The following is a 20582-nucleotide window of genomic DNA, read 5'->3' as shown; positions in this document are numbered from 1 at the left end:
CACGGCGTAGTAATTCTGACATCGCCTTGAGAGGCGCCCAGCCAGCGAACGGTCTAAACTGGAGCAGAGCGAGCCAGGAGACTAGTGAGAGAGAGCGCGCGAGCCGACCCGCGGAGGTCTGGCAGTTTATCGCTGCATATATAGGGGGGCACGCCGCGCCGAGCGCACCGAGCCAGGTGGCTGAGAGAGGAGGCGAGCGCAAGGGGAGAGGGACGCGCGCAGCGGCGCACGGCAGCTGCAGCCGAGCGAGGGGAGAGGAGGTGTGGGTGCGTGACGTCACGGCGCGGGGAGGGAAAGTGACACGCAGCGGCGCACGGCAGCTTCCGGGGAGAGGGGTGGAGTGTGTGACGTCACGGCGCGGGGAAGGGAGAGGGACGCGCGCGCGCACGCCGTCGCGCCGCGAGGAGTGGTGAGGGGCGTGTCGTCACGTGGTGAGTGACGTCACTGCGCCGTTGCTACCGACGCTCCTCTCCGCTCCACGCCGTTGCTAGGGAGAGGAGGACTGCGGACTCCGCCGCCGCCGCCGCCGCCGCCGCCGCCGGCGGTGGAAGGTTTGGGGTCGCTTATAAAGTGCATTCGCACTTAAAACAACTTTATTGGAGTAAAGAGCTGCTCCCCTAACAACTGAAACAATGCACAGGAGGCGAAGCAGCAGTCAACAAAGTAACATGCGTAGGCGAGTGTAGGCGAATTGATTTCCGCGGCGTCGGCTACGCGGGAAATTATCTTTCGGCTCGAGTGTTTCTCGAACTGTCGAATTATATCCAGAACACGGTAGATCACAGAAGATTATTATAGGCTGCTAACGTTAGTTCTGAACGCTCTCCCTATCAGAAGAGATAACACATGCGGCCTAGTAAGAAAGAATGGAAAATGCCCTTCCCTTGGCACACAGATAACACAGACCGTCGCAGCCGGGCGCTAAATTCAAAACATAAATAATTAAACCAAATGCATGGTTCGCGGCACTATAATAGCCTTATATGTCCGCCTCTATGTTAAGAAAGGTTGTTGCGCCAGCGCCACCAAAAGTCAGTCATGCTTTGCTACCTGGATGGCTAGCACTTTGAAGTTCTGCACATGCGCAGGTGTGTGCGTAATGCACGCATTAGCCCCACTTCTTTCTCGTGGCAATACTACTTTAGGAAGTTTAGATGTAATTGAAGTTATACGTATAAATGAGACTGTGTATGTTGCCCCTCAAAAAATGCCACCTGAAAAAGTGTGCTCGTGTGAATTGGTAAAACCGAGGTGAGAGTATTTCGCATAGTAGCGATGCATGGAGCCTTGTGTAAGAGTTTGCTTTCTGTTTAAAGTTGACCTTCAAGAGGTTCGCTGTGTAGCGCTACAAGAGGATGCATTCCCTCAGGAAGGTATTTAACGAAATGTTGTAGGGCTTAATCATTTGATATGAGACTGCTTTTGTGGCCTTTCGCGAAATGTCTTTCCAGCAATGCTGGCATAAAAACCCTGGGTGTGTAGGAGGGTGATTAGAATCTATATTAACGCATTCGTAGTCCACGATCAGACTTTCTGAATCAATTTTTGTGTCACTGATTCGATACTAGTATTGAACAAGCAAAAACGGGATATAAATACTCCGCTAATTTTTCCTTTTTCTTCGTCTTCTTCAGGTCTATTCAATGACACGGAAACCACGTGGCCAGTGCATAATCCTGAACAACGTCCATTTCGACAGCCATTCAGAGAGTAGGGAGGGATCCCAACTCGATGTAGATCGCATGCATGCCCTCTTCACCAAGTTTCACTTCGAGGTCACCTTTAAATCCAACCTCTCAGCCATGGTAAGAGAATGTCTCTGACTGTTGTCTTGTAAAAGAACAACGTTCCCGGTACAAACTAAACGCCGATGTTTCGGCTTTGCTTCTGTTTTTCTGTTCTGCACCCCGAATCAATATGTAAATCCATTACGGCGAGGTTCTTAGCGAAGAAATTGATTGATTTTCCGTGGGAACATGGAATCTGCTGCGGCCGTAGCTTTCAGCTAAGCTATTTAGGCACACGCTACAAAATGTCACCACCGTCAAACAGGAAAGATGGCGGCAGAAGATCGGCGGACGCACCCTATTAAACCAGAACCTGCACTGCGATATCTATAACGAAGACAATATGCGCCGGCCGTTCCTCTCGCCGATAATATTACTAGGCAGGAGAAGAGTAGGCCAGTATGAGATTACCGCGAGCGTTGCGCCGTTGCCGTACATTAGGTATGTTTGCTTCCATGATTGCGCTCATGCCCTTGAGTCTTTATTTTCGCATGCAGAGGCGTATAAGCATTTTCCCGGTTATTTCTCGACCGATCACCAGCGGTGTTTAACCCTTATTGTTGCTGTGGGCATAATTCTTTCAGGGTGAGTTCGCGTCTTCGTCGTTCCCTCTCTTCTTAACTATCAATCTGCTAGAGTGATCGAAGCACTGATAAAGTGATTTATAGCCACTTTCCTCCCGCGTAAACCAGCCGACCCCCCGTAAAAGGTGGTATCAAGGAAAACAGCGTAATAAGAAAAGCCCCGAGAGAGAAGCGTTTTGTTAGGCCAGGCTTTTCCCAATATTTTGGGGTCGCTTGTTCGACAAGCCGATGACGTCGGAAAGACTAAAAGGAAAAGGTACTCCAATGCTTCTTTTGAAGTATTTATTTTCCTTTTGAAGACAGTAGTCTTTCTTGGGTACCTGGATGCAAAAAATTGTCTATCTGTCTGTCTGTCTGTATGTATGTATGTATATATGTATGTATGTATGTATGTATGTATGTATGTATGTATGTATGTATGTATGTATGTATGTATGTGTGCGTGTGTGTGTGTTTAGGTGGGTGTGTGTGTGTGTGCATTTCCCTCAATTCAGCATTTCGGGCAAAAGGTCAAACAATTTACCTAAAACAAGTTTATACAAGCTGTACCATTTCAAACTACTAATACTTTTGACAGAAGTCGGACATCTCCCCATTATTTGATGGGAAAGATACTCCAGCCGCATTTGAGGCAAAAGTTTACCCCGAACCGGTAGTCCCCGAGTAATTTTAAATAAGAATGTTAGTTGTGGTTCTTCTAAGATAGCACGAAATAAACAATGCGTGAAAAAATGCGAAGTGGCGAAAAAGGCTCCAGCTCACCCCTATTTCTTGAACTTATCTCTTCCACCTTTACTTCCCTTCATACAGCCCTCCTATACTGCTCCCCTCTGCATTCGAAGTTCAAATTGTCCCCCTCCATGACGCTTGCCTCACTGCAGTTCCCTGGACTGCCTTCCACTTCCTTCACCTCCCTCAATTTTAGGGCCACATTCACGGCCTACCACGAGCACGATTGGTTTAAAGAGGGGATAAAGTCTGAAAGCTTGCCCACACTAAATGAATGTATCAATAACTACCGCTATTTACTATTCATATTCACAAAACGCAGGAAATGAAAGATCTCCTGAAGGGCGTCTCAAAAGAGGAATCTCAGAAGGACGCAGAGTGCCTCGTTGTGATACTCATGTCCCATGGGAAGGAAGGGACCATATATGGAAGTGATGGAGAGGAGGTGCATCTCGAACCTGACGTCTACGGTCCTTTCAACAACTGCAACTGCCGCGCCCTTCAAGGGAAACCCAAGCTTTTCTTCATTCAGGCATGCCGCGGAGGTCAGTATGGATTCCGTCTGTGTTATTAAAGCGAAAGTCGAATGCTTTATGCTGCGCCTTCGAGCGTTACCAGAACACTTAGCCCAGCTGTGCGCACGTGAGCGTAGGCCTCATGAGGAGCTCACCAAGTGTACGTGAGCGCGCCCCTCGTGAGGAGTGCCCAGCGTCGGCCAGCTCGACCTTCGAGAACCCTGTGCCAAGTGTTCGTGGCGTGATATCTCACGTTATCTTCTATTCGCCAGTTCCCGTGCGTTGGCATCTAAAGGTGGGAACACAGACGCCGAGTTCCCGCTAAAGAAGCCAAGTTCGCGAATTCAGTGGCCCGTGTTTTAGCCTGTGCTAATGTGGGCCACTTTAGGAGAAAAGTGCAATCCTGCGGACAAAACGACCCGGGCCTACAAGCCATGGAGAACTTTCACCGATAAGTTCAGAAATCAGTGTGAGGTGCAACATTCATGTCTTCAACAAAGGGAGAAGGATCGCCACGTCGATGTTCCTTCAACCTTGCTCAACTTGTGCAAGCTGCCCCAATTCTTGTGGTTTTTTTGGTAAAAGGTTGTTGTCAATGCGTCTTTCGAAGACGATAGTCATTCTTGGGTTTTTTGAACGTGAAAATTTTTTGTCTGGTTGTCTGTATGTCTGTCACTTGATTCAGACACCCGTCCAAAGTCAAACAGAAACTGCCCAACAGGTTTATATACCCACCGGCAACTATGAACTTCTACTTCCAGTGGCAATATTTGTACTGGTAAATATTGTTGAACAAGAAAAAAACATCACGCAAATATGAGGTAAAAAATCAATTCGCAAGTGACATTTGCAGTCTTTATTTAATTCCCGAATGCTTGATTATTGCTATAGAAAATGCAATACTACATCCACTGCAGAAAAAAATCACTCCTTTGCCTGCTTAAACCCCCGCCACTATATCTAAAAGCGGAGTTTTAAGAAATGAAACGCAACAGTAACGAAAGGTTCCACTAGGTTGGTTTTATATTCCGCTTGGTATGCATGTGGAGTACGGCAACGTGGTCCTATAAACGTAGTAGTAAGGGACCTCAATTAACTCGCGTCGCAGCTATACGGCAGCGCTGGGATCGAGGCACCCGGCCTGGAGTAGTGGAACGCGGTCAATGTAAATTGAGTTGAGCAGACCTTTAGAATGTGTATTTTGGGAAGAGAGAGACGGGAGAGGAACTGCATAAGAGGTGAGTGGGAAAGTGAATGGAAGCATTTACTTGGCAGGGGCACCTGACGACTATATTTTTTCGTTGATATTTGCAAGGAGCAGATACGCGGCCAATTTTTTTCCATGTGGTAGAGCAAAAATCACGTAGCTCTCTTTCAATTTAAACAGCGCTGCACGTACCATTTATGCATTTAAGTTCTGCGTCAAATATGCCTAAGGTTTTTTGGAGAAAAAGTTTTCAAGGATGAAGTATTGTGATGAGCCTCAGTTGTTCGAAACGTTCTTGCGTATACATCTCGTACAAGTTAGACAGACAGACAGACAGACAGACAGACAGACAGACAGGCAGACAGACAGACAGACAGACAGACAGACAGAACCGAATGGTCGGATTCACGTAGCCATAGACTTTCGTCTTTAGAACACTCAGCCTTGCCGCCACATATTTAACACTTGACACATGGACACGGTCACCTTTCATGCCAGCAACTCTGAAACGAAAACAAGGATGGCCCCGGCCTTTCCAGTATCACGGTGTTAGAAAATTGTTCCGGGAAGTCTCTCTCTGTCTCTCTCAGAATAAGTTCTTTGGTTGTAATGACCAGATAGTGAACGCAGCAACTCCGTTCCTAAAACAATACCCGGCGTTTTAGGAGCTGAACAAAGATTTCCTTTGCAACATTTTTTTTGCCTTAAAATGCGCCTGCGCACTGCTTTTATGTTAACGGCTGTGAGGTAAATATTTTATGACTAAGCAATATCTGGGGTGAGCAGGCTATAAACACCAGATGTGATAATAATCAGAGCGGTATTTTATCTTGTGAACGGAGCCACACGCACGTGTGTCGGGTGGGTTACATGTTTAATTACACATTTCGCTTGCGTCAATTAAAAAGTCGGAAGAAACAACCGCACGTTCCTGCTTATGAAGCGTTGTACCGTCCCCAACTGGAGTACAGACTACGATTGAGTACGTAACGACCAGGTGGGTGCAAGTCACCACAACGAAATTCACTCAGTTATCGCACACTGGAACTGGATATTATTACTGATTTGTTTCCAACCACAAATTTCGTCCCGAGGCCTGGAACATCACTTGAAAGCGTTTTCTTGTGATTATGTATCAGTTTAAACGTGATTTTGCCATGAACCATGTTTGGTTATTTATGTTTTGTTTTTGCCGACCAGCTGCACCGGGCTTTTATCTGTGTTATCCGTTGGCCAAGTGAAGCGCATGTTCTGATCTTTATGCCGCCCGCGTTTTCTCCTTTGATAGCGAGAGTGTCGCAAACTAACGCCACCAGCCTGGAATAATCTTGTATGATCTAAAGCGTTCTGGATGCAATTCGACTGTTTGAGGAGCCCTCGGGCCGCGAGATAAATTACCGTAGAGCAGACGCCACGGCATTCGACTTAACGCCGCTACCCTGCGCAAGTCACTTTGTGGACTGCTGTATTCTTTGAAATAGTGGAGCACACGTTCGCTCCAATAAACTTGTTTTCCTTGAAGACAACTGCGTCGTCCTTGGCTCCTTGACATTTGGCGGGGTGCTGGGTACATGCACCTTAAACCATCTGCAAGTCCCCAAGCAAGTCTCACTCGTACTAGCCCCGGACAGCAAGGCCTCCCACCCGAGCTGGGTCTACTACCGGAGAAAGTGAAGAAGGAAGACGTCGCTACCAACACCATGGTCGTTCTGCAGCAACCTCGGGAGCCCCCATCATTCGGAGGATCTCCGAGGGAAGACCCCGAAGAGTGTCGGCAGAAGGTGGAGCACGTCCGAAATTTCAACCGTCCGGAGGACGAATAAGCATTGTGGCATGTCTTTTTCTACCTCGGAGACTCGGCTCGAGTCTGGTTTGAAAATCATGAGAGCTCGCTAACATAATGAAGCGTCTTCAAAACAGAAATTTTGGAAACTTTCTCAACAATGGTGCGTAAAGAATGCGCTGAGCTATTGTTCCACACGCGAATCCAACACCCCAACGAAGGTGTTGGAGTGTTCGTTGAGGAGATGAGGATGCTGTTCCGACAAGCTGACCCCGAAATGGGGGAAGACACGAAGCTGCCCTTTCTCATGCGGGGCGTTAAGCAAGAGCTCTTCGCTGGACTAATTCGCAACCCCCCATGAACCGTCGCTCAGTTCGTGACCGAGGCTTCCATGATAGATAGGACCCTGGACATGCTTTCGACGCAGTACGACCGAACACTCAACACGTACGGGAAACAATCTTTGCCATCGTTCGCGAAGACCGGCAGAAACTTTTAAACCAAACGCCGCAACCGCAAGTCGCCTCCCTGACCGACGTTATCCGAGAAGTTCAACACGCACTGATGACTTCTACGCCGTGGGAAGCACCCCGTGAGCCAAGAGCTATGGCCTACGCCGAAGCTGTTTGTCGACCCCACCCTGCTCCAAATCATTGTCAAGAGGCCCCGCTGTACTGTCGCCCGCCCGACCCCCCGTAGTCCAAAACCAGACGCTGAGGAAGGCGGACGTATGGCGAACTCCCGATAATCGTACTCTGTGCTACCACTGCGGAGAGGCTGACCACAGCTACCGTTACTGCCCATACAAGAGTCTCGGACTTCGTGGTTTCTCCGTTGACGCACCTCGCCCTCTCACTGGCCAACGACCACATGAGATCGACGAGTATCTATATGAAACCAGCCGTGGCCCATCCCGTTTCAACTGTTCGCCGTCACCCTACCCATACCAGTCGCCGAACCGCTACAGCAATGCTGACTTCGCACGTGGAAGGTTCCCCAGCCCCCGCAGGGGAAAATAAAAGCAGCAACTTGGGGAGGTAAAGTTGCACAACGGCGGAAAAATGAAAATCCTCCAACGATACAGCGACTCGCTGAAGACCATGATTCACGACATGCCCTCAGCCCAACGACCCGATCTAACCCGGACGTGACTCCCGAAGACGACGAAAACTACACGGCGGGACGCGTACGTTACATGACCAAGCCTGAAGCTGAGAAGACAACTATAGCGGTGACGCATAATGCCCCACCGCCAACGCGCACAAGCCGAGATACGACGCCCTGACGCACCCAAAAATTCGAGCAAAGCGGCGTCCGACGTCCAGGTTTCCGTCGACGGCTTTGATGCAGTCGCCCTCATAGTAGTAGTAGTAGTAGTATGAAACTTTAATGAGCCTTATAAAGTAGGAGTGGTTCCCTAGTCCGGGAATCCAAGTGACGACCGGGCGTCATAGACACGGGAGCTGATTACTCAGTAAAGAGCGGATTATTTGCGTCTAAGCTGAAGAAGGTTATGACCAGATGGGATGGCCCGCACATACGCACAACAGGAGGCATAAGTCGGCGTACTCACTCGTGAGTACATTGATTTTTACTCATTTGTTCTCAAACTCACGAGTGAGTACGATGAACAGTGAGTATACACCGAGATTAAAAAAGTGAGTACGATGACGAGTGAGTAGAGGGGTGTGTCCACGACGAGCGGACCCCGAAACGGGGGAATAGAAGAAGCTGCCCTTTCGCATGCGGGGCGTGACGAAAGAGCTCTTCGTTGGAGTAATTCGCAACCCCAGAAGACTTTCAGGAAACACGCGTCCTGCGCAGCTTTAGGACGCAACTACAAAGAGAAATCTTCGAGGCGTTCTGTATCATCAAGGAAAATGACAAATGCGTAAGGACTCCGTCGCTGGCTTTGCACACAAAAGAAAAGGTCTATCTACAGCATTAATCACATTTTCTGTGAAAGCTGCGCCTTACGTATCTTTTTAGTGTTTAAGCGCATTTGTGTGTATGTATATAGCCTTTCTTTTCAATAAAGCCACAGTTCATGTTTAGCACTCGTCCCGTGTCACTGTCTTTTCTTCTGTCCCCGTCTAGTGCGCTTTTTACCATGTCGAAGTGTCCACCACTCGTGAGTACAGTACTAATGAGTACACTACTCATGAGTCTGAGTACTCTCGAGTAAAGTACTCATGCGTATGAGTAATGAGTACACAGCACTCATAAGTACATAGTACTCATGAGTACAGTGTACTCATGAGAACAGTGTACTCATGATTACTCATGAGTATGAGTACTTGTGAGTATACAGTATTCTTGAGTGCAAAGTCCGGTGAGTGCAGTTATCATGAGTGCAATACTCATGAATACTGTATTTTCGAATGCTGGCACTCGTGAGTACATGCACTCGTGAGTACAGTAGTGCAAACAAGTTCTATCACGAACTCGAGTCTGGACGCCTGTGTTCGAGTTGCAAACATTTAGCGGTGCCGCTGTGTAGCTTATGGGGTCGCCTTATTCACTCAGCCTCGCAAGCGGGCTTCGCCTGGCGGCTCCCGCGCGAGGAACTTAGCGATCCCAACCCGCGGCGCGCTGGACAGCGGCCACGGCGGGTTCGGGCGAAAACAGAAACCGGAACTCTATGAAACACATTTATTAAGCAACTAAAAAGTACAAAAAAACGCGCTGGCTAATCTTATTATGCTAATATAAAAAAGAGAGAAAAGATCGGTCAGGCTTACTCGGGCTGGGGGCGCTCCAACGGAGAACAAAGACCCTGGTCGACGGAGAGGGGGTGGCCTACGTCCGCTTTCCTCCGTGGTCAGGACCCCAGAGGGCGTCCCCTCGGGTTTTTTGGCGGAAAACCGAAGACGACACCACCCACCACTTCCTCCGCTCCCTCGACGGACAGCAGCGCACCCCGCGGGCTACGCGGCGCACGGGAAAACGAAACAGCCGTGTCTCGCCTCCCGCCGCTCAGGCGCGCCGCGACACCCGTCGCGAGAGCGGGACCTCCTTGGAGGAATGCGGGAATAATTCAGCATTCCCACACCCCTCCACCCTTAAACCCCTCCCCCAACCCGGGTTCACATCTCACTACCTAAAAAAAAACTACTCCCCCACAAGCTCCCAGTAAGCGGCTTCCACGTCCATGTCCTGCGCGAGCGCCTGCAGGCTGCCACAATTCACCATCGCACCGACAGGTTCCCCTGGCTCGGCCGCTTGATGGCCAGGCACCACTATCGGTCGCTCCTCACTGGTGTCCATGGCAAGTAGGGCAGCGTCCGTGGCGACAGCACCCACCGCACCTTCGAGGAGGCTGGTCGGGGCGCCCGTCGTCGACACACCGACCCCGGCCGGCTCCTTCACAGCCGGCTGGAGAGCTCCCGGTTCCGGGTCGGCAGGGCTTGAGTGCGCCGTGCCCTGGACGAGCAGCGTTGCCTCGGGGGCTCAGTCCGTTCCCGCTGAGGCGGCGGCGGCGGAAGTGGTGGCCAGCGGGGCAGGAGCGCTGGCAGCCGGCGGCCGCCGCGTGTTGTCCGGCGTGGCACCAGCAACGGTGGTGGTGGCGGCGGCAGCATCGGGCCCAGAGCGGTGGTCTTGGGGTTTCCGCCGACCGGGGCTGGTTTCGGCTTGGCACTGCCACTCCGGCCGCGGGCAGCGACTCCTTTCGTGTCCTCGACCGCAGGTTGAAGTTAAGCACATTGGCAATAGCACATGAGTTGGGGGCTAGCAGCGCGGAGTTTACGTTTACCAAGACCGAAATACATACAAACACTAAAAGCCTGAATACCCGTTCGCTTAGTGCACTACCAAACCGTCGGAAGCTATTTCCGTCGGATTCGCAAGCTCTGGCGTGTCCCGGGGCGTGGTGGTTGGCCCCGATTACGCGTTAGCTTTGCCCGGGGCACGGCGAGAGATTCGTCCGCTCCCCACTCTCCTCCTCGCGCTGTGTAGCGCTTGAGGTCACACACATGTACTAGCCCTCCGGCGGGTTTTCACCTCATGTCCGCCAGCTTGTACACGAGTGAAGACAACTTTTCTTTCACTCGGTACGGACCGGACCACTTTGGCGCCAGCGAAGCTGAGAATTTCTTGCTGGCGTCACTCAGTACATGGTTCCTTCGCAGCACCAGGTCACCCACTTCATAGTGAATATGCCGATGCGAGCGGTCATACTGGGCTTTCTGCTGTGCTCTAGCAGTCTTGAGATTTTGGCGAGCTTTGCGTAAAGCCTCCGTCATCTTTGAGCGCAGCTCAGCCGCGTACTCAGCGCGTGCTGATGGTGCGACCGCCGCTCCGCTGCGGCCCGTCAGAATTCGGTCCATCGGACTCGGCAGCTCTCTCCCAAGGTTGAGAAACGTTGATGTATATCTAGTAGAGCGGTTCACTGTAGTTCGTACAGCAAATCCTAGCTCCGGGAGATAGGCGTCCCAATCTTTGTGCCTCGCCGAATACGCCACAAGCATGTGCTTGACATTGCGATTAACCCTTTCTGTAGGGTTTGACTGGGCATGGTAGGTGGTTGTTTTCCTGTGCTTGATGCCAAGGGCAGCACAAGAATCGACGAAACACTTCGCAGTAAAATAGGACGCATTGTTCGTTATTAGCTGCTCAGGGAAGCCGAACCTCGTGAATACCTCCATCAGTTTCTCCATGATCACCCGTGCCGTCAGCTTTCTGAGAGGATACAGTTCCACCCATTTGCTGAAGTGATCCGTGACTACCAACAGGAACCTGTTCCTACCTGGTGTTGTGGGATAGGGTCCCATGATGTCACACGCCACGATTTGCTAGGGGTTCTGGCTCTCGATTGGCTGCATGAGGCCGGGCAGTCGTCCGCCACGGGGTTTCACACTTTGGCACACATGGCAAGAGCGGGCGTACCGAATCACGTCCCGTTTCATGCCAAGCCAGGCTGCAAAACGACACAACTTCGAATAAGTCTTAGGGCCGCTTGCGTGTCCAGCAATGCACGTGTCATGAAAATAGCGTAGAATCGCTCCTCTCAACGTGCGTGGTATCACTACCTTGAACGACTCATGTGTATCGTTCTCGGAAGGAATATACATCAGCAGAACGCCGTCAGAGTCCAGCAGGTAAGAATCCAGCGCGCTTACAGCAGTACCAGCTGAGCGCTCCGCACCGACAGCAATACCAGCTGTCTCCATGTGCGCGGCGGCCGCGCCTCCCGGCTCCCGGAGCCCGTCGAACACTTCTCGACAAAACGGATCTTTCTGCTGAGCTTCGAACAGCTCTTTTCTGCTGAACACGATCCCCACGGCATTGATTGCTTCCAAGTGGTTCACGCTTTCGCCCGGGATCGGCAGACCTGCCGCTTCCCTTCCGTGGGCAGAGGCTCGGAGCCCCTCTCCCCTGCTCTCAGCCTCCTCGCTCGTTCCGGGGGAGGGCGTCGTTTCGCTCCTCTCGCCCTGAGCCGGCGCTCGTGACAGTGCATCCGCCACGACATTGTTCTTTCCCTTCCTGTAGCGCACGGTGAAGTCGTAGCGTTGGAGCAGCAAAGCCCAGCGCGCTAAGCGGCCGCTTGGCTGACTCAATCGCTTCAGCCAGGTTAGTGCCATGTGATCCGTCTCCATCACAAATGGCACTCCATCGACATAGTAGTCGAACTTTCGCAGAGCAAACACAATCGCGAGACACTCTTTTTCGGTCACCGAATAGTTTTTCTCTGCGGGCGTCAACGAACGGCTCGCGAACGCTACCGGACGAAGTACGCCTCCGTGCTCTTGAAGCAGCACTGCTCCAAGGCCCAGGTCGCTTGCATCGGTTTGAATTACAAACTCCCTGTTCAGATCGGGTAGCTGCAGCTCAGCCGCGTCCGCGAGCACGCTAATCAGCCTCCGCAGGGCAGTCTCCTGCTCGGGACCCCAACTCCAACGTTGCCCTTTCTTTAGCAACTTAGTTAGAGGGGCTTGCAGCTCAGCACAATCTGGTATGAATTGGCGATAAAAGTTCACCATTCCCAAAAACCTTCTCAGGCCGCTGACATCTGTTGGCGATGGATATTCTAGCAGTGCTCGAACCTTATCCTCGCATGGCAGAATACGGCCTTCATCGATCGTGAACCCCAACAATGTTATCCGGGTTGCAGCGATCTGAGCCTTCTTTGGGTTCAGGGTAATTCCTGCTAACCTCAATCTCTCAAGCACATCCTTCAGGTGCTCTACATGCTCCTCAAACGTCTTGGAGTACACTACAATGTCATCGAGGTATGCAAGGGCGTGTTGCCATTTTGCATCCCCCAAGACACGGTCCATTAGACGCTGATAGGTCGCAGGCGCTCCGACCAAACCAAAGGACATTCGGGTGAACTCGAACAGTCCTCTGTGACAGGTGAAGGCTGTTTTCTGCCTGTCACATTCATCCATTTCCACCTGAAAGTATCCGCGACTCGTGTCGAGCGTCGTGAAGTACTTCGCTCCCCCAAGGCTGGAAACTAACGAGGAAATGTTAGGCAGAGGGTACGCATCTTTTTTCGTCACCTCGTTCAGCCGTCTGTAGTCAACACAAAGGCGGTATGTCCCATCCTTTTTTTCCACAAGCACAACTGGAAAACCCCATGGGCTATCTGACGGTCGCGCAACGCCCGTGTCGAGGAGTTCGTCTAAAGCGTTGTCTAGACCCTTCCTCTTAGCCTGACTAATTGGCCGGGGATTGCATTTCCACGGCAGGGCGTCCCCCGTGTCAATTTTGTGCTTGACGAGCGTTGTTCGGCCCGGACAATCAGTGAACATCGCGTCGTACTTGTGCAACAGTGCCGACAAACGCTCTTTTTCCCTCCCAGAAAGGCCGTTCGTATCCGCCAACAAGGCGTGTATGCTCGCCCCCTGCACGGCATCGCAATGGTCCTCTGCGGCTGGGCGCCCATCCGATTGTCTCTCCCCCGTCCCGGCTGCGCGCCTCCTCGGAGCAGCCTCGGGCGGTTGGGGAGGCCCGAGCGGCTTCTCATCCTCCGCTCTCGTTTTCTCGGCCTTCGGCAACTGCTCTGTCAGCGCCGAAGCTCCCGGCGGCTTTGCAAAAGGTTTAAGGGCACCAGTTGCTCGTTCTCGATATCCGCCACTGCTGATGTCTATCACAATGCCTGTCTTAAGCAGAAAATCCCGCCCCAAGATGACAGGCACTGACAGACCCGGGAGATGGACTAGGCGTTGTCGCCTTACGCGTCTCTCCCAACGCACCACTAGTCTTGACGCGCCACTTGACTGCGCCGTGCCGCTCGCAAGCCGGAAACTCGTGTCGCACATTCTCAGCCTGATATTTTTCCTGCGGAGGTGCTCCAATACCTCATCGCCGAACAACGAAGCGCTTGCTCCTGTGTCTAGCAATGCGGTAAATGTCTTTCCAGCTATCGTCAGCTCAATGAAAGGTGCTGGCGAGTCGGCAGGTTGTCCCGCACGGCAAGCCAGCGGCGCAAGTAACTCGGTACAGCTCGTAGCCGCCGTCAGCTGTTCGGCGTTTGTTAACGGCGGCCTTGGCCGTTTCCCGCTCTCGACTGCTGTTGGACAGGTGGGCGCCTGCACTCACGGGCGAAGTGCCCTTGTTGGCCACAACGGTAGCACTGCCTGCCGAAGTTCTGACGAACCTGGCGCTGGCTATCTCCGGCCTCGTGCCCACCATTCCGTCCCACCGAGCTTCCTGCGGCCGGCTGATTTCTACTATCCGGCCTTTTTCCATCACTGCGTTCTTTCTGCACTTGGCTACTCTCCGCGCCAGATTGTGCAGTCCGCCAAGCGTAGAAATATGGGTCTAGAGCCCTGTATGAGAGTTCAAACCCGACTCGGGGCTGCTCGTCCGCATACGAAGCGGTAGCATCTGCTATGCTCCGATGCGACGAAGGCAGCCCTCCGTTCCACGCGCAGCGGGGCTCTAATGAGTGTGCCGCGGGCGGTGGGGGCCGGTACGCACGCGCGGCGAGGATGTCGCCCTGAATGCGCTTCGCCTCTGCGGCGAGCTCCTCGAGATACCTGAACCTCCCTCCTCGCAAGTACGCCATAAATGTCGGGTGCGCCTGTCGCGTCACGCGATCGACTTTCTCTGCGTTTGTTGCTCGGGGGTCAGCGACGCGATAGAGATCTTCCATCGCTCTCACGTACTCCAGCAGGGATTCATCTGGATGCTGGGTACGCAGCTCAAGCTCCCGGCGCAGCCGCCACTCGTAGTTTGCGGGGAGAAACTCGTCGCGGAATTTCGCTCGGAAGCCCTCCATTGTGCGCTCTCGCTCTCCCACCAGCTTGAACCATCAAGCCGCCTGGTCCGTCAGGGAAACGGGGACTATGCGGCTGAGAATTTCGGCCTCCGTCAGCCCCGTCGCCTGCTGGTAGTGTTGCAATTGGTCCAGATAGTCGTTCGCGCTGGCTCTGTCATGGTAGCCACTGTACTTGGGGATGTCCATCTTTACGCGTGGCTTCCCCGCCTGCGCCGGGCTCTGGAGGCTATTCATCACTACGGACGCCATATTCTCAACCAGGCGCATCGCGTCCTGAAGGAGTGCCTCTGTCGTTGGCTGACTAGCGCCAACCGGAACGGTAGAGGCAGGGGGCGGCGTTGAGAACCGGCGCTGGCTTGCCTCCGGGCTCAACCCATTTCCCGCCAAAACGTTCGCGGCAGCGTCTTCCGTACCGGGCGGGAAAAGTCTGTAATCCTCGTTGCCGGTGTCAACCGCGAAAATGCCTGACCAATTGGCGCCGTCCAGAAAACGACGCTGAGCCGATAGCTCCGATAACACTCGCGCGGCCTGGAGGTCAGGCTCGCCCGCCATTGTCCTTTGTTCTCGCGCCCGGGTTCGTACGCTCTAACAAACAGAGTCCAGGCCTGCCGATTTCGCCCCACGTTGGGCGCCAAGATATGGGGTCGCCTTATTCGCTCAGCCTCGCAAGCGGGCTTCGCCTGGCGGCTCCCGCGCGAGGAACTTAGCGATCCCAACCCGCGGCGCGCTGGACAGCGGCCACGGCGGGTTCGGGCGAAAACAGAGACCTGAACAATATGAAACACATTTATTAAGCAACTAAAAAGTACAAAAAAACGCGCTGGCTAATCTTATTATGCTAATATAAAAAAGAGAGAAAAGGTCGGTCAGGCTTACCCGGGCTGGGGGCGCTCCAACGGAGAACAAAGACCCTGGTCGACGGAGAGGGGGTGGCCTACGTCCGCTTTCCTCCGTGGTCAGGACCCGAGAGGGAGTCCCCTCGGGTTTTTTGGCGGAAAACCGAAGACGACACCACCCCCCACTTCCTCCGCTCCCTCGACGGACAGCAGCGCACCCCGCGGGCTACGCGGCGCACGGGAAAACGAAACAGCCGTGTCTCGCCTCCCGCCGCTCAGGCGCGCCGCGACACCCGTCGCGAGAGCGGGTCCTCCTTGGAGGAATGCGGGAATAATTCAGCATTCCCACAAGCTTAACTCTCAAGGATGGTAAAATCAGACAACGAAAACTGCGCCGCTCTCTTTTTCCCGGCACCTGTTTGGCGCTGTTAGCGTTTTGCGACTGTCGCTCGCTAAGGGAATGGGGTAAAAAGAGATAAACGAGGGGTTGCGGTCCAGGAGGGAAGCACGGCCGCAGTTTCGCTGTTTCCACAGCACGTGTTGATTAGTGCAGGTATTTTTGTTTACAAATACGCGGCCTCGGAACACGCAGCTGCTTCGGTCCGCTTGCGCTTTCCAAGTTGTTTTAGGGGAGGCGGTGGGGGCCACTAACAATGCATGCACTACGCGTACCGAAGTCGCTATTTTCGGGTGTTCAGCAGTTTCCGTAGACGCATGTCACGCTGCGTAGTCATTTCGTGAGCCGAACCGCTCATTTCAACAGTCGAAGTTAATTTACGTGATTCGCGTCAAATCGACTGCATGGTTTGTGTCACCGATATTTTACGCACCATGCCGCTGTGCACATTGAAGCGATAATTTGGCTGATGTACGTGCGCCCATATGGTTTTATTAGGCTCCCATTTTGAACCTTTTTGCTCAGGTTCGGCAGGACTATGGTCTCGTGCAGTACATTTACAAGTGAGCATATAGCCCCACCATGGAGGCGCGGTGGTGGAATTTGCTCCTGCAATAGAAATACAGTATCCGAGTAAACCGACGCACGTTTGTGGGTTGTTAATCGGACATCATAATGCCCAGTTGACGGGTGCGACGCCTTGTTTCGCCTCGCATATTTTGTCGAAGAGCCCTAGTATCTTGCCGATCGAGCAGCGTTTTGCTTTGGAATGACTTTGCTTTCGAGTGGCAACCCGATGCGCCGCTTCTCGTTTATGCCACCGTGTAATAAGGAAGCTGACGATGACGGTGAATTTCGGTGCTTTTTCTTCCCTTACCTTCATCTGCTGTTTACTTGCGGGGCGACCACCCCTCTCTAGCAACTACTGCCGAGTTTCAGCTCCGCTGTGGAAGGCCTCGTGATGGGGCCGTTTTAAGAGGCGACGCATCTCTTGCTCTGAGGCATGTCCCTCCTGCGTCGGCGTCGGCGTCGTCCGCACGCCACCTGCGCATGTGCGACTCTCCTCCGCTCTTCTCTCCGCCAGCTGTGCCCAACACTCTTACTCCGTCTCATTATCATAAACAACAGCTGCGTGCGCGCGCTTCGCTCGCTTCGCTCCGCTCCTGTCGCGCAAGTGCGCGCATGCGCGACTCTCCTCCGCTGTCTCCTCTCCTTCAGGCACTGTGAATATAAAGCGGGTAGGGCGCTGCGGCGGTTCAGTCAGTGCTCGCTCTCCTTCGACTTCGTGTCACTTTGCTTAACGACTGCGTGCCGGACTTGATTCTTCCGATGAAGACGTGATGGAAGCGACGGTCCCTTCAGCGAATGCATCCTACGCGTTCACAACCCGTTTCACGCGATTTAGGGAATCAACCCAATGGAAACACCAATTCAACCGCCCGCCCCCCCCCCCCCCCCCAATGCGTCGCATCACATCAGGGTTCCCCTCGCGGGCAGATGGGCGTAATTTTATATGATGAACGCGAACGCCAGACGTTTGGGTTTTGGCTTAAGCTCGCGTCTTGGAACGTCTCGTAAAACTTGCCCATAGCGACGCCACCGCACTTTTTGGTCGATAGCTGTCAGCCTAGTCAGCGCTGCTCGAGAGAAGAGCGGCATATTTCCACTGTGCAACCAACGCACCAATACGGCAATACAGTGACGTCAGTGCAAGCTATCACGCCTCCAAAAAATTCGTCTGCAAACTTTGTTTTCCAGTTTACAAAACACGGCAGAGCAGTTGGGCAGTGCTGGAACGGCTGCAATCACCAGCAGCAACTGGGTGCACTGAGGCCCTTGACTGCTAGCAATTCCCGCTCCACGCACCCCCTCCCCCAACACACAAACTCCACACGTGGGCTGGAACATAAACGGCAGCGTCGAGCAGCGGATTCCCCGCTTCGAGAACGAGAAGCCGCTTTGAAACGCCAGCGGCGAGTAGCTGATCCAGATGGCGTTCGGCAACGTGATAACGCTTCGAAACGCCAGCGTCGAACAGCGGATTCCTCGTTTCGAGAACGAGGAGCCGCAAAACGTTCCTCACTACTCGACAAATAAAGAAGACATTTAATGCGCTACTACACATGTATTTACTCTAACAACCAATTAACACGCTACTACTCTACGGCTTTGCATCCCCTCAGGGTTCCCACGTGGGAAGATGGTGTAATTTTTTGAAGACAACTGCATCGTTTGGCTCCGTGACAATATCACGTGACTCAGAGATATATTCATTTTTTCATGGGTCCTAAACAATATATTGCAGTGTCCACCTACCTTATCTGCTCTTTTTACGATGAAGTGTTTCGTTGCAGACCAGTGGGACAACGGAACTGACGATGTGCGAGAGACATCGGACAGCCCTCACGGGGCAGACGAGGACTCCCGGAGGACTTCGAGGCGACCAAGCAAGCGGATACCTGGTGTGTCGGACATGTACATCGCCTACGCCACGATTCCCGGCTACGTCGCACTCAAGAACAAGCAAATAGGATCGTGGTTTCTGTCGGCTGTTACCGAAGTTTTCAATGAGCATGCTTGCACAATGTCTCTTGATGGCCTCATGGAACGAGTACACGAGAAGGTGATGTCTTATGACGCCCATGATGGAAGCAAGCAGACCCCGAGTATCAGCAAACATGGATGGCGGATGGGGCTCTTTTTTAACCCTGGTAGTTAGGTGCGGTAACATGATGAAGGAACTGCCACACTTTATTCGAGCTGATTGCGCACATTTATGAGTGCCTGGTAAATGTATGCAATAGCAGCATTACCCTTTAAGAGATGCTCGCACTACAAATTCAGAGCACCGAAGCGGGCATTTTGTTAAAGAAATGTGCTTCCACCGACACCTATTGTTTGTTTTTGATTCATGGGGAAAACACTGCCCTCACATTTGTGCAGTCGTGAGTGCTTGCGTCATTGTTGAGTCGTAGATGTGCGCGATGTGGTTCTTTGTGAGAATAAAATGGGTTAAGCAGTAACTATATATTGCCGAATAGTTGCTTAAATCACCAGCGCTTTGTGGAATGCATGTCTGTAGTACAGACCATACTTTGCATTGTGCTTACAGTGAAAGAGTGCTGCACATCTCAATCAACCAAATCCTCACCTAGAATTCATTAATCGCTTTAGTACCCAAAAACTGTTGTTGATAACCTTTTATCACAATGAAGTCATGTCTTCAATTCATTTGTTTTGTTTTTTTTGGGGGGGGGGTCATCTCTCGTTGCGTCGCGAACCATCCTAGTCTTGCTAAAACACTGCCGTGTTCGGTCAACATCTACAAGATGGTTGGGCTGCTTCCTATATTGCGAGTAATTGCATTACAGTCGAACACGGATATATCGGACTCCAAGGGGATCGCGAAATAGTTCGATATATGAAAAATTCGATATAAAAAATATGGGCTCTGAGACCTCACCTATGGCGAACGATCACTTACCGATGGGCGCATTCAAGAATGCCAACTAATTCCGCACTCACGACGCAACAGGACGCTTTATTTCCGTGAAAAAAAATCGCTGATCTTGGCCTGTTTCTTCGTCCTGGAAATGAAAAAAAGACGCTGGTCTCAATCTTCTCGAGGCCGTCCAGGTGCGACAGCCCAGTTCCTTCCATGTCGCCGCAACAACGACGAATCAAGCTGAACGCAGCGGCCACTTCACCCGCGGAGTACGATCGTGTAGCCGCCTCCTCGTCCGGACGATCTTCACCACTCGAGCTATCGGCCTGGGTTCCTGCGACCGCAGGTACAATATCCTCCTCACCGAGGCTCGAAACAGCCTGAACGTTGGTGTCAGCGTTCACGAAGTCGTCGGGAGACACTCCGGCTGTAACAGCAGCCGGGAAAAGGGACAACAACTCACGAAACGTGTCGCCCATGCACTCGTCGTCGTCGTCGCCGTCTTCGCAAGCTTCGGAAAGTTCGGCCGTCACAAAGCCTGCCTTTCGGAAGCAGTTAGCCACGGTCTCCTTCTTCACGCCGTTCCAAGCGCTTGTCATCATATGTATGGCTCCCAGCAGGTCAACCTTAAGCTCTGTGCCCACGCGGAGGTTCATCAAAAGCCTATCGAGGAGTCGCCTCCTGTACCCGACCTTCGCCATGCCCGCGCATTCCTCCACATCCTCCTCAACCTCAATCGGGGGTGCAGCGACCGCCGAAGAGCACCTACCAGCTCCCGCGGCGTTCGATATACCCGATGTCGGGAAAAATACGGTTCGATATAAACGTACGAATTCCTATACTTTTACACAGAATTTTCAAGGGGATAATTTATGAGTTCGATATAGACAATAATTCGATATACCCGTGTTCGATATATCCGTGTTCGACTGTATCTAAAATGACGGTAGTACTAATTTGGCCTACGTGATTTAAAAAGACATGAACAGTGCAGCTTAGGCCAAATATGCGAGATGCATATTATGTTCGTTACCACCCACGACTCAGTGACGAGTATTTGACGAATGTATGACAA

At 52.3% G+C, this 20582-nt stretch overlaps 1 protein-coding gene across 1 annotated transcript in view; it reads left to right on the top strand.

Annotated features, from left to right (window-relative positions):
• LOC144147057 (uncharacterized) overlaps positions 1–19424 on the top strand; it is a 173977-nt gene extending 154553 nt beyond the window's left edge. The window contains exons 19-21 of the mRNA XM_077679086.1: positions 1635–1805; positions 3423–3645; positions 18417–19424. Coding sequence (XP_077535212.1) covers positions 1635–1805; positions 3423–3645; positions 18417–18781 — 759 coding nt within the window. The 3' untranslated portion in view covers positions 18782–19424. The remainder of the gene's footprint in view (positions 1–1634; positions 1806–3422; positions 3646–18416) is intronic.
• Positions 19425–20582: the final 1158 nt, after the last annotated feature.

This window comes from Haemaphysalis longicornis, unplaced genomic scaffold (assembly GCF_048455015.1).
Source record: "Haemaphysalis longicornis isolate Haplotype H1 unplaced genomic scaffold, Haemaphysalis longicornis Haplotype H1 scaffold_7, whole genome shotgun sequence".
NCBI classification, from domain to species: Eukaryota; Metazoa; Arthropoda; class Arachnida; order Ixodida; family Ixodidae; genus Haemaphysalis; species Haemaphysalis longicornis.
The sequence above is the reverse complement of the archived record's forward strand: the minus strand, read 5'-3'. Positions and strand labels throughout refer to the sequence as shown.